Here is a 13,176-nt window from a genome sequence, read left to right on the forward strand (position 1 = left end):
ACCCCTAAACAAAGTAGTTTTCATTATCAGAAAGTTATATTTGGCATTTTTTTTTGGTTTGTTTGGAGGCCGTATCCGGTAGTACTCAGGATTTACTCCTGGCTCTATGTTTAGAGATCACTCAGGGTGGTGCTCATGAGACATTATGTGGTGCTGGGGATCAAACCTGGTCAGCCACTAGGTTTGCAAGTGCCTGGGCAAGTGCTTTACTGTAATACTGTATCCCCTTAGCCCCTTTTTGTTTGGTTCAGTTTCATTTAGTTGGTTGGCTGCTTTTTTTTTCCTCCTTGGGGGTAAGGGATAGATGGGGAGACCCCCAGTAGTGCTAGGAGGACATCCTGAATTAAACCCACAGCCCTGGGCCAACGTGGTCTGTGACCAGCTATTATTTAAAGGGCTCACAAAGGCTGGACAGAGTACAGTGGGTAGGGTGCCTGCTTTGCATGTGGCTGGCCCAGCACCACATAAGGATCACTGAACACAGCCAGGATAATTCCTGAACCAAGAGTAAGTCCTGAGCACCACCGGATGTGGCCTAAAACAAAATAAAGGGCACACTGTTTCTTCAATTTAATAAATATGACTGATTCCTTATTAAAAATTTTTACTAAAATGATGTATCTGTTCTATTGTGAAAGAAAATGAGAAATCTAATATTAAAAGCAGTGCTACAGGGGCTGGAGGATAGTACAGTGGGTAGGACGTTTGCCCTGCACATAGCTGACCCAGGTTCAATCCCTACCATCCCACATAGTCTCCTGGGCATTGCCAGAAGTGGTTCCTGAGTGCAGAGCCAGAAATAACCACTAAGCATTTCTGTGTGTGACCCAAAACCCAAAACAAAAACAAAAGCAGAGGTACAAAACAATCAGTAGACTTTCTGATGTACTTCCCCCCGTCTCCCCCCCCCCCTTACCTTATGTTTTTTCCCAGTTTCTCTCTCACTATTTTGTCTATCTTTCTTATCAGGAAAAAGAAATTCTTCATCTCCTTCAACAAATGCATAAGGATCAATTTTAGGCTCTTGTTCTGCACCAGATGTTATTGCTGAAAGATACTGATTTTTAATTTGATATTGCTGCACTAATTCATCAGAAACTTTTAAAGGTTTCTTAAATTGCACCATTAACCTGCATAAAAAAAAAATCAGAAAATTAGTACTTATTCTCCATAGAAGCAAAAAAAAATTTCCAAAATAATATAAGTATGAAATTTCAAGAATTTCTTAAAGATAGTCTCATCTGCAATCTCTTGTTTTACAAATAAATAAAAAGGCACAGAAAAGTTATGTGATTCACTGAGGTCAAATATAGCAAGAGAGCAATTAGTTAAAACCAGGTCTCGTGCCTACTGAATTCTTTCCACCAAAATGATGAGCACTCTTTTGGTAATCTATTTTGTTCCCAAGTTCTCAGGTTATTCAAACTCATTTCCTTAAAAGGATTATTTTTGGCAATGCAAGAGATCAAACCCAAGATTGCACATATGACAGTACTCTATACCACTAAGTTACATTTCAGCCCTAAAAAGGAACTCATAAATATAAACTGCTCTAGGACAGAAACCCTCAAAATGTACACAAAATAATACAAAGAAAGTGATTATCCTTTCCCTAATGCCACGAATAGATACATTTAAGTTATAAATTCCTAATTTGTTTTATTAAAATAACTAATTTCTGGTAAGATGTTTTACAATGGCAAGTGAAATTTACTGCAAGTACTTCTGGAGTTTTTTCTAATAACAGTAGAAATTCAATTATTATATTATTATATAGTCAATTATAATCTGGTTCTACATGGTTACTGACAAATGGGTGTTTTACTATAGTCTCTTAAAATAGCCAATTATATGGCAGATTATAGAAAAAGTTAAAGACTGAAGTTGAAAATACAAACTAGGAGCTGGAGCAATAGCACAGCGGATAGGGTCAGAAGAGTGGGAATCCACATCAGATCAATGCACAGTATCCAGCAGTAACTTTCACTCACTAAAATCAAAAGTCCTTATTATATTCTACTGAAAATCTCTTTTCTTTCCCATTTCACCTATTTTACTTCTCCCTCTCACCATTTCAAAATGCTTCCTTAATGTTCCTCAAGAAGGCAGTAAACACTCTGAGCTATTCCTCTTGTTTAGAACATTCTTTCTCCAAATATCTATACGGTAAACTCACTTTCATAAAATCTTTAAGTGTCAGTTTCTTTATGAAGTCTTATTTTAAACTGTAATATACTCAATGATCTCAACACTAAACCCCTTGCTCTGTGCTATTTTTCCCTCTCTTGCTATTAAATTTTAATACTGTGCAATTTATTTATGTTCCTAGATAACTACCACTAGGTTAGAATACTAAGTCCCTAAAAAGTCTGGGTCTTCTGTTTACTTAAGTATTCTACATGCATGTAACAGTATCTGGCATATAATGCAGCAAATATTCCTAAGACATTAAATATGAAATTCAAATAAGACTGTGATGGTGTGCTTTCATTTAAAGCCCTAAAATACATTATTTTATTATAAGTTACTTGAGTGACAGAGGTATCCCATAAATCTTTCCTCAATTACCAGCACTAAAAGCACTCTAATATCCTATAAAACTAAGGGCAAAACATGAGTCATCAAAAGAGTAACTGACATTTCCTGAACATGTTATCAAATATATCTCACTATTACCAATGTGCCCCAGATTTATCCCAAAAAGGAAAATCAAGTATATGAAAAATTATTCCATATGAGCATACTGCTAAGACAAATGTTAATATACTAATAAGTATTTTACAACTTATAGTTTCATATCTATGTATGTGTACTTACTGGAATAGTTCTAGTCTACAAATGAACAAACAGCTCCTGAGGCAGCTTTAAATCTCAGTATATTAGGACCTAAACATTCCTTAACGTTCCTCAAAAAAGCAAGAAACATTCCTAGCTGTTCCTCTTGCTTGGAAGATTCCTTCTCCAAATATCTATATGGCCCAGCCAACTCACTTTGTAGAAATCTTTTAAGTGTCTAATACAAGAACTGATGGAATTGTCTAACATGAATTTTTCCAAAATATTATTTCCAACAACTTTAACATCTTACTTGATACAGAAAATACTCTTACAAGATAGAAAATAGAAGTGGATACCCTCTTTGAAGCAGAAATTTATGGAGAAATGAATAAATGGTTTGTTAAGGTCAGAGAGAGGGCAGAGTTAGAATTGGAACGGTTTTAAATATACATACAAAATATTTGTAGGGGTATAATATATAAGAATCCATTTCCCTCCGTTCTACCAACCTGAAAGACTTCACTACTACTATTATATGAAAACTCTGCTCTTCACATTTTGTTGTCCTCTGGCAAAGCATAAACACTGCCACAAGATTTATGTAAGTGTTGTTAAATTGGGGTACAGTAACATTAAAAGAAGAAATTTTACTGCACAGGGCTTTATTAAGAATAAAAAATTAGCAAGCCAAATACAATACCTAAAGATACGGTGGCTGGTGTGACAGCACAGCGGGTAGGGCGTTTGCCTTGCATGCAGCCGACCCGGGTTTGATTCCCAGCCTCCCATATGGTCCCCCGAACATCGCCAGGAGTGATTCCTGAGTGCAGAGTCAGGAGTAACCCCTGTGCAATGTCTGGGTGTGACACAAAAAAGCAAAAAAAAAAAAAAAAAAAAAAAAACCCAAATACAATACCTAAAGATAAATTTTGTTATTTATTGAATGTTCTCACAGATGTTGCGGATTACAAAAAAGTTAACAACAATATAAAAATCAAATGAAAAATAGAAATTCCTCATATTAAACTTCCTTCTTATTTAAAATTAATAAAAAATAGAAAACTGATTTAAGAGATGTCAAATGAAAGTTATTATTACATACCATTACATATGCTTATGTAAATAGCAACATTAACCATAACCTCTCCTTTTTTTAAAAGAAACTTTCACAAATAATCCAATCATTAACACAGAGACAGTTTTTAATATAAAGCTAAACAGAAACTGGAAGATCAAATACAGTCATGAAAAGAAACTCTGCAAAGCCCAAAACAAATTGTTTTGTCTTATCCAGTAATTGTGACTACCTTCCCTCATACAACAAAATACTCCCCTGCAATACTCTCCTTCAATCAATAAAAATTCTGATGAGGTTTGACATTAGTTTAAGACTGACAGTTATAGGAGGCAAACTGCAGATGAATATATTAATAAAAATTAATTTAATAAACTTCAAAAATCATCTTGTAAAATATTGTTTTTTCCAATTATATTCAAATTACATTCAAATTAATCCTTAAACTGAATCAAGCTGTCAAAAGTAGTGTCTTATTGCATTTAAGTATCAAATAAGATTTAGATTTAGTGTACAATAAAACAAGCTTATTTCATCACAAATTTTCTTCTATGAAACAAGATAATCAGACTCTTGTGAGCAAAAATATTATAAAATTATGTAAATACAATAAAATATGTTCTATTACTAATAAAACACAAGAATTAGTTCTATTGCTAAATATTATTAAAATACCTTAATGTAGCTTTTCTCACAAGGCAAACCACATAAGATCCATGCTCAGTACATTCTTTGTTCTTAATTTAGAAAGGTTTTCCCCTGAACTAGAACTGTAGATTATTATAAACTATTACATATTCTACTAAGACACTCAACCCCCTGGGAAAAGGTACCCAAAAAAAACTAATGTATCTTCACAGAAAATTGTTTTAGGTTTCTATTTTGAAATAAATACTATACATAACAGAAACTGAAAATCATTAAAAGAAGAGATAAGCATTTGTCACAGATCTGTGCATGAGGGAAATGCCTTTCTCCACTTACAACCTCTTTCCTCCAAACTAAATTCTAACAAACAAGTAAATTTTGCTTCAAAATAGTTTGATAGCTCAAACTAAATTCAATTTTAAGTTCAAATATATTATCTGCATATGAAGGCTTATAGAACACAAGGCATAGCTGAAACGTAAATTTCCCAGCCTCTGCCAAGATCAGAATGGATTAACTGTCTTATTACCTAGTTAGAATGAGGAATAAAATTATTTATTTCTATATTCATGTATTTATATATACACTATGCATGCCCAAATTTTCTAATGTGAACACATGCTTTGTATGTTCAATTTGTAGCTCCGCATGATACCCAGAGCACCGAGGAGTGGCTTCCCCCCACCACATACACACCTAACAAAGCTACAAGTAGTCCATGAGCACTGCCAGATGTGGCATTAAAAACAAAATAACTATAGAAAAATTCTATTAAAAACTTATGATTATTTAAAGGTCATCAAGAAAGCCTAACAATAATTCACAGCATTAATTTTAATGGCAGGAAATATCATCTGACTTTTTTAAATTGGCTCCACCACTTTCAATAAGGAAATAACTTGATTCTTACAATATTTTTTATTTCAAGTAATATTGCTAAATTATTTCAACAAAACCCTTTAACTATAAAAGATGGAAATTTGCTTAAGCTTTTATGAACAACACTAAAGACTATGCTAAATATTTTACTGTGGTGTTGGGTACAAAGATCGCATGGGTGGCATTCTGCTAGTAAAACTAATCAGTAAAAATACTTTGTCTGTATAAAAATTTATTCTAGAATTTAAATTTCTATTAAAAGTTAGGCACAATACTAAACCACCTCAACATTGTAACTATTTTTTGTTGCATAATAATTTTTTGTAGGCTATTCTATAAATGGTACTATACTAAAAGCATTTCTAGCCTACCTACTGGATGCCAATAGCCAAACCTCTGCTGTGACAACCAAATGTATCTCTAGATATTACTAAATGTCACCTGGGAATGGGGATGAAGTGCAAATAAGAAACAGCTCCACTGAGAATGACACAGAATAGTAACTCCACAAAAATGACAGAATCACAAGTGATTAAAATAAAACCAAAGAAAACTTCTAAAAACTTCTAACAGACAACATAGAACAATTATTTATAAATGTTTCCTAGTTCATAGAGCTTTTTGCAGTATTTACCACTTTCTCATCAACTAACACAAAAACAAAAATTCCACCTAAAAATGGAAAACACAATGTATACACAACATAGTACACAAACACTAAGTGTAACTAAGTATAACCAAAACAGTATTTGCATGAGACAAAATTTAAGAAATCCTTTTGCTCAATTTTCTTTTCTATAAGACAGAAAACTAAGGTAACCAGAGAGGTAGAAGTATGTTATTTACTAAATTACAAGATGTATGTAATCAGACACACATCTTACACCACTTTTCCCTGCATGCTACCTTACAATACTATGTTTCTTCCTTCTTATTCTTATTCAGTGAGAAGAAAAAATTGTAGAACAGTTTCTAAGTTGCATTACCTTCTTAAAAACTTTCATTTCACTTACTTATAGATGCCTCATGCACAAATCAACCAATACAGTAAAGATTATGGCTTAAATTATTGAGCTTATAAATGTGTGCCCATAAAACTCACTCCTAAAAGTTTTTAAAACTGAAAACGTTCATACTTGCATACAATAAAAAAAACCCCAAAGTGTAAAATCATAACCTAAGGCTATACTGTTATTTCATTCATTAACTAAACATCTATTATGCGTCTAGGATTATTCTAAAGGTGTGTTCTTATGCTAGAGGACATGACAGTAAAACAGAAAAAATACACAGAAACCTTGCCCTCACAGAGCTTACATTCTATTAGAAAAAGACCAATAATACAGAATTTCAATGAATTATATACATACACACACACACACACACACACACAGAAGAATATAAAAACTGTGTACAGGATAGACGGTAATTTGGTTTGAGGAGAGGCCATAGTTTACAGAGAAAGATCAAGAAAGTAGCACATGAGATGGTAGGAAAGAAAAAGAAAAGTTAAGATATAACCCACCATCTTTAAAGCAACTCTAAATGCCATGCTTTACTATCACCCCATCTCCCCCTTAAGTTTTTATATTATATACATCCAACAAAACAACCATTGTTATGTTTCCAAAAACACTGCTTGTGGGCACCCGGGCTGTAGTACAGTGCATAGGGTGTTTGCCTTGCACGTGGCTGGCCTGGGTTCAATCCTGGCACCCATATGGTCCCCTGGACCCCGCCAGGAGTGATCCCTGAGGGTAGAGCCAGCAGTCAAACCTGAGAACTGTTGGATGTGTCTCCCCAACAACAACAAAAATTAAACAAAACAGTGTTTGCCTACAAGAGATCTGTTGCCTTATTATGCTAGTTGTGATATGCCATAACCATAACAGCACCCTGAAATTCAAATTATAACTCAAGAATTTTAATTTAAAAAATTCATGACAGATCGGAAAAGCAGTACAGTAGAATAAGGTGCTTGCCTAGCATGCAGTCAATTTGGTTTGACTCCCAGTATTCCATAGCACTAAGCACTGTCAGGAGTAACCCCTGAGTATAGCTGAGTGTGACCCTCAAACCTAAACAATATTAATAAAATTTTTAAAAATTAAAAAAATAGAAATTCATATGACAGTACTCGAGATTCAAAATACTACAGGAAGCACACAATTTTGCCTACTAACAATAACCAAGGAATTTAAAGAAAATGAATCCCTAACAAAAGGGAAAATAAGAGGTTCTAAATAGATCAGATAATTATTCTCTTTTTTCTTTCCACCCGTCCCCAGGCTATTTTTTTGGGGGGTCACACCCAGCGATGCACAGAGGTTACTTCTGGCTCATGCACTCAGGAATTACTCCTGGTGGTGCTCAGGGGACCATATGAGATGCTGGGAATCGAAAGCGGGTAAGCCGCTTGCAAGGCAAATGCCCTACGAGCTGTACTATTACTCCAGCCCCATAATTAACTTATTCTTAAGACAGTTCAAAATCAATAAAACACAAGAGAAAAAGACTATAAAAGTGCACATTAATGGTCTACAATATACTAGTGGGAGTTACAGGTAAATGATAGAAACAACAAAAGAGTTGCTAAGAAAAATATAAAGTACCTAGACTAATATCCCTAGACAGACATTCAAAGTAGGTGGGAATGGAGGAATAGAAAGAGGTCATTTTCTAAACCCAGGTTCTGATAATCTCTTTTTGAAAAGTTTTAAGTGAAGCAAAGGAATATTTTGTTTTTGGTTCTTGTTTGTGGGCGGGAGGAGTGGGGGCCACACCTAATTTAACTCCTGGCCCTGTGCTCAGGAGACCATTTGAGGTGTTTGGGATAGAACTTGCGTTGGCTGCATTCAAGGTAAACATCTTACCTGTTGGTCCAGTCCTATAAGAGTTTTTACTGAAAGAAATTTAAGGAGATGTGAGGGGAGAAAAAAAGTTCTTTTTGAAATTTTAAGAGGCCTCCCTTTCAAAACATCCCCTACTCTACTGAATTAAACCAAGTGTATAGTAAAATATTTACTGTATAAGAACTATCAATAAGGCAATACCTCCAAAATTTTCTAATTAGCTCTTTTATTTATTCCCTTATTCTAAACTCCCTTATTATTTTATATAAAGAAAACCAACCAGAATATGATAATGGACCTAGGGGATAGCTAAATTGCAAAAACACCTGCTATGCAAATGTGAGGCACAGTTCACACTCCAATGTTACTCGCCTATGCTGAATGTTAAGTCTGAATGGCTGTTACTAGGACACCCAAAGCCAGAGTGTGAGATCTCCAATAAACACTATCAAACTCAACTGTCTGATTCCCAGTGAACACTACAACTAAAAACGTGAAAGCAATACAGCTAAGAGTGGGACTATGGGCAAGCTTGTTACATAAACTCTGCAACAAAAGATGTGAACACTATGGCCAAGTATGCAACAAGCATCATAACCGAGTTATGAGTATGTCATCATACCAACAATAATGACATGGGGGGGGGGAATGGAGGATAAAATGTGGGATCGAAGAAATAGTAAAATGGGTAAACCACTTGCCTTGCACATGGCTAGCTGACCCGAGTTCAATCCCCAGGACCCCACATGGTGAAAGCCCTTCAAGGAGTGATCCCTAAGCACAGAGTAAGTCTTGAGTACCATAAAGTGTGACCAAAAAATGAGAATATCAGAAAACAAAACAAAACAAAAAATCCATGAAGACCAAAACAGAGCAAGTACTTTAAAAAATTTTTTAAAGAAAAGGAAAGAAAAAATTTTAGAATTCTAAAAAATGGTTAGGAAGTTGAGACACCTGTTCAAAATACAGAAAAAGAGTCGGGGGCATAGATGGTACAGTGGGTAGGGCCTGTGCCTTGCACACAGCTGACATGTCTTCAAACCTCAACACCCCATATAGTCTACTGAGCACAGCCAGGAGTGATCCCTCAGTAGAGTCAGGAGTAAGCCCTAAGCAACACTTAGAGTGGCTCTAAAACCAAATACTCAACACCACCCCCACGAAAAGAATATAGAGAGAAAAATACAGATGGAAAATGAAAGAAAATACAGAAGTTCCACAACGGAATTACAGGAATCTGAAAGAGAATGAGAAAAAGTTATCTGAAAGAGAATATTCTTCATGCTAGGATTCAAAAGATTTAATCATTCCATAGAATTCAACTACTCATCAAAAAGATCATACACCATGACCAAGTGGGATTCATCCCGGGAATGCAAAGATGGTTTAACACTCAGAAATCAATCAACATAATCCATCATATCAACAAAAGAAAAGATAAAAATCATATGATGATATCAATAGATGCAGAGAAAGCATTTGACAAGATCCAGCACCCGTTTACGATGAAAACCCTCGCCAATATGGGGATAGAGGGGACTTTCCTCAATATAGTTAAAGCCATCTACCACAAGCCTCATCCACAGCAAGCATCATCCTCAATGGGGAGAAACTGAGAGCCTTCCCCCTAAGATCAGGGATGAGGCAAGGATATCCACTCTCTCCACTGCTGTTCAATATAGTACTGGAAGTACTTGCAATAGCGATTAGGCAAAAAAAAGTTATTAAGGGCAACCAGATAGGAAAGGAAGAAATCAAGCTCACACTATTGACAGATGACATGATACTATACTTAGAGAATCCTAAATTCTCTACCAAGAAACTCCTAGAAACAATAGACTTCTATAGTAAAGATGCAGGCTATAAAATCAATACCCAAAAGTTCATGGCTTTCCTATACGCAAATAGTGAAAGAAAAGAAAGTGACATGAAGAAACAATCCCGTTCACAATTGTGCCACAGAAAATCAAGTACCTAGAAATCAGCTTAACTAAGGAAGTAAAGGACCTGTACAAAAAAAACTACAAAATACTACTTCAGGAAATAAAAGAGGACACAAGGAAATGGAAAAATATTCCTTGTTCATGAATGGGGAGAATTAACATTGTCAAAATGGCAATACTTCCCAAAGCACTGTACAAATTCAACACGATTCCTATAAGGATACCCATGATATTCTTCAAAGAAATGGAGAAAACACTCCTGAAATTAATATGAAACAATAAGCCTCCAAGAATAGCTAAAGCAATTCTTGGGAAAAAGAAAATGGGAGGAATCAACCTCCCTAAGTTCAAACTCTACTACAAAGCAGTAATAATTAAAACAGCATGGTACTGTAACAAAGGCAGAGCTGTAGACCAATGGAACAGGGCTGAATATACTGACATCTCCCCCCAAGCATATGATCATCTAATCTTTGATAAGGGGGCAAGAAAAGTGAAGCAAGGAAAGCCTCTTTAACAAATTGTGCTGGCAAAACTGGACGGCTACATGTAAAAAAGTGGGCTCATATCTCTGACTAACGCCATGTACAAAAGTGGATTAAAGACCTCAACATCAGACCGGAAACCATAAGGTACACTGAAGAAAAAGTTGGCAAAACCCTCCATATCATTGAAGCTAATGGTATGTATAAAGATGTCACGCCACTGGCCAAGCAAGTGAAAACAGAGACAGATAAATGGGACTATCTTAAACTAAGAAGCTTCTGCACCTCAAAAGAAACAGTGACCAAAATACAAAGATAGTCTACAGAATGGGAAAGAATATTCGCCCAGTACACATTCGACAAGGGGTTAATATCAAGAATATACAAAGTACTGGTTGAACTCCACAATAAGAAAACATCCAACCCCATCAAAAAATGGGGCGAGGAAATGAACAGAAACTTTCTCAAAGAAGAAATTCGAATGGCTAAAAGGTACATGAGAAAATGTTCCACATCATTAATCATCAGGGAGATGCAGATAAAAAACACAATAAGATATCATTTCACACCACAGAGACTAGCCCACATCCAAAAGAACAAAAGCAACCAATTCTGGAGCGGATGTGGTGAGAAAGGGACCCACCTTCACTGCTGGTGGGAAGGCCAACTGGTTTAGCCCTTTTGGAAAACAGTACAGACGATTCTCAAAAAATTAGAAATTGAGCTCCCATTTGACCCAGCAATATCACTCCTGGGAATATATCCCAGAGAAGCAAAAAAGTATAGTCAAAGTGACATCTGCACTTGTTCGCTCATTGCAGCACTGTTTACAATAGCCAGAATCTGGAAAAAACCTGAGTGCCCGAGAACAGATGACCAGTTAAAGAAACTTTGGTGCATTTACACAATGGAGTACTATGTAGCAGTTAAAGAAGATGAAGTCATGAAATTTACATACAAGTGGTACTACATGGGAAGTATCATGTTAAGCAAAATGAGTCAGAAAGAGGGATAGACATAGAAAGATTGCATTCATCTGGGGAACATAAAGTAACAAAATAGGAGACTAACACCCAAGAATGGTCAAGATTAGTACCAGGAATTTTGCTCCATGGCTTAGAGGCCAGCCACACATGCTAGGGGAAAAGGGAGCTCAGATAGAGAAGGGAACACCAAATAAAGGTGTTGGGAGGATCCTCCCAGAATGGGAGAAGCATGCTGAAAGTAGACTATAGACCAAACATGATTGCCACTCAATGCCTCTTTTGCAAACCACAACACCCAAAAGGAGAGAGAGAACAGTGGGGGATGCCCTGCCACAGAGGCAGGGTGGGATGGGGGGAATGGAGGGTGGGAGGGATACTGGGATCCGTGGTGGTGGGAAATGGGCACGGGTGGAGGGATGGGTATTTGATCATTGTATAACTGAAACCCAAGCACAAAATTTGTAAGTCTACAACTCTACCTCATGGTGTCTCACTAATAAAAATTAAAAAAAAGATTTAACCATTCCCTCTAAAATGCCCAGCACAAGGAATGAATAAAGTATCTCTATAACTATGCATATTCTTGTGGAATTTCATAATTCTAAGCTAAAGGAAAGACAAAATTTGATGCTGACAATGGACTGATAAAGAAGGAAATGCAGGGGCTGAAGCGATAGCACAGCGAGCAGGGCATTTGCCTTGCACGTAGCCAACATGGCCGACCCAGGTTCAATTCCCAGCATCCCATACGGTCCCCCGAGCACCGCCAGGAGTAATTCCTGAGTGCAGAGCCAGGAGTAACCCCTGAGCATCACCGGGTGTGACCCAAAAAGAAAAAAACAAAAAAAGAAGGAACTGCAATCTCTGCACACTACTAAATCTAGTACTGAAAGACAATGATAATTTTAGAGGATATACTGCTATTTTGCTATTTGATTTTCACTATTTCAAAGTTTAAAGGCTTAAGGGACAGATAACAAAACACAGAAAGGAAATGGAAACTTGAAATAAAGACTACTCCTGGCCAAAATTACTTTATAGTGAACAAAGGTAAACAACAGAAAGAAGTTATCTATAGAACCACATACAGAAGTGTTTCTATTTAAATTTTCGTGGTGCCTGGGATTGAACCCAGGAATTCATACATGCAAGTATTTTACTGCTAAGCTAGATTTGCCTCTATGCACCCACAAGATTAATTAATAGTCAGAATGTGCAAAGAATAACTCATGATGGGGAAGGAAAATAGTTGTCTAATACGCAGAGGCAATTCACACACAAAAAGAAATCTGAATGTCCAATAAATTGAAGATCAGATTAACCTTACTGGGACTCTGTAAAATACATTTTTATATACTAACAAGTCATTCTGCATTAAGTGGATTAATCAAATTAGAAGTTTAAAATTATGAAGTACTGAAGAAAATGTTCAGCAACAGTCATTCTCACACTCTGTTGGTTTACAAGCTCTGTAAACTAGCGTAGTATAGAGAACAATTTGGCAACAACCTTAATATTGAATCAGGTCAT

General features: G+C 36.0%; 1 protein-coding gene across 2 annotated transcripts in view; it reads right to left on the reverse strand.

Annotated features, from left to right (window-relative positions):
• MED13 (mediator complex subunit 13) overlaps positions 1–13,176 on the reverse strand; it is a 114,179-nt gene that overhangs the window by 49,953 nt on the left and 51,050 nt on the right. For both annotated transcript variants that reach the window (XR_008794216.1, XM_056126442.1), the window contains exon 10: positions 917–1,130. Coding sequence is in view for 1 of the 2 variants with exons in the window: in XM_056126442.1 (XP_055982417.1) it covers positions 917–1,130 (214 nt within the window). In the remaining variant the exon portion in view is untranslated. The remainder of the gene's footprint in view (positions 1–916; positions 1,131–13,176) is intronic.

Source organism: Sorex fumeus, unplaced genomic scaffold (genome assembly GCF_029834395.1).
Source record: "Sorex fumeus unplaced genomic scaffold, SorFum_2.1 ptg000063l, whole genome shotgun sequence".
In the NCBI taxonomy this organism is placed as follows: Eukaryota; Metazoa; Chordata; class Mammalia; order Eulipotyphla; family Soricidae; genus Sorex; species Sorex fumeus.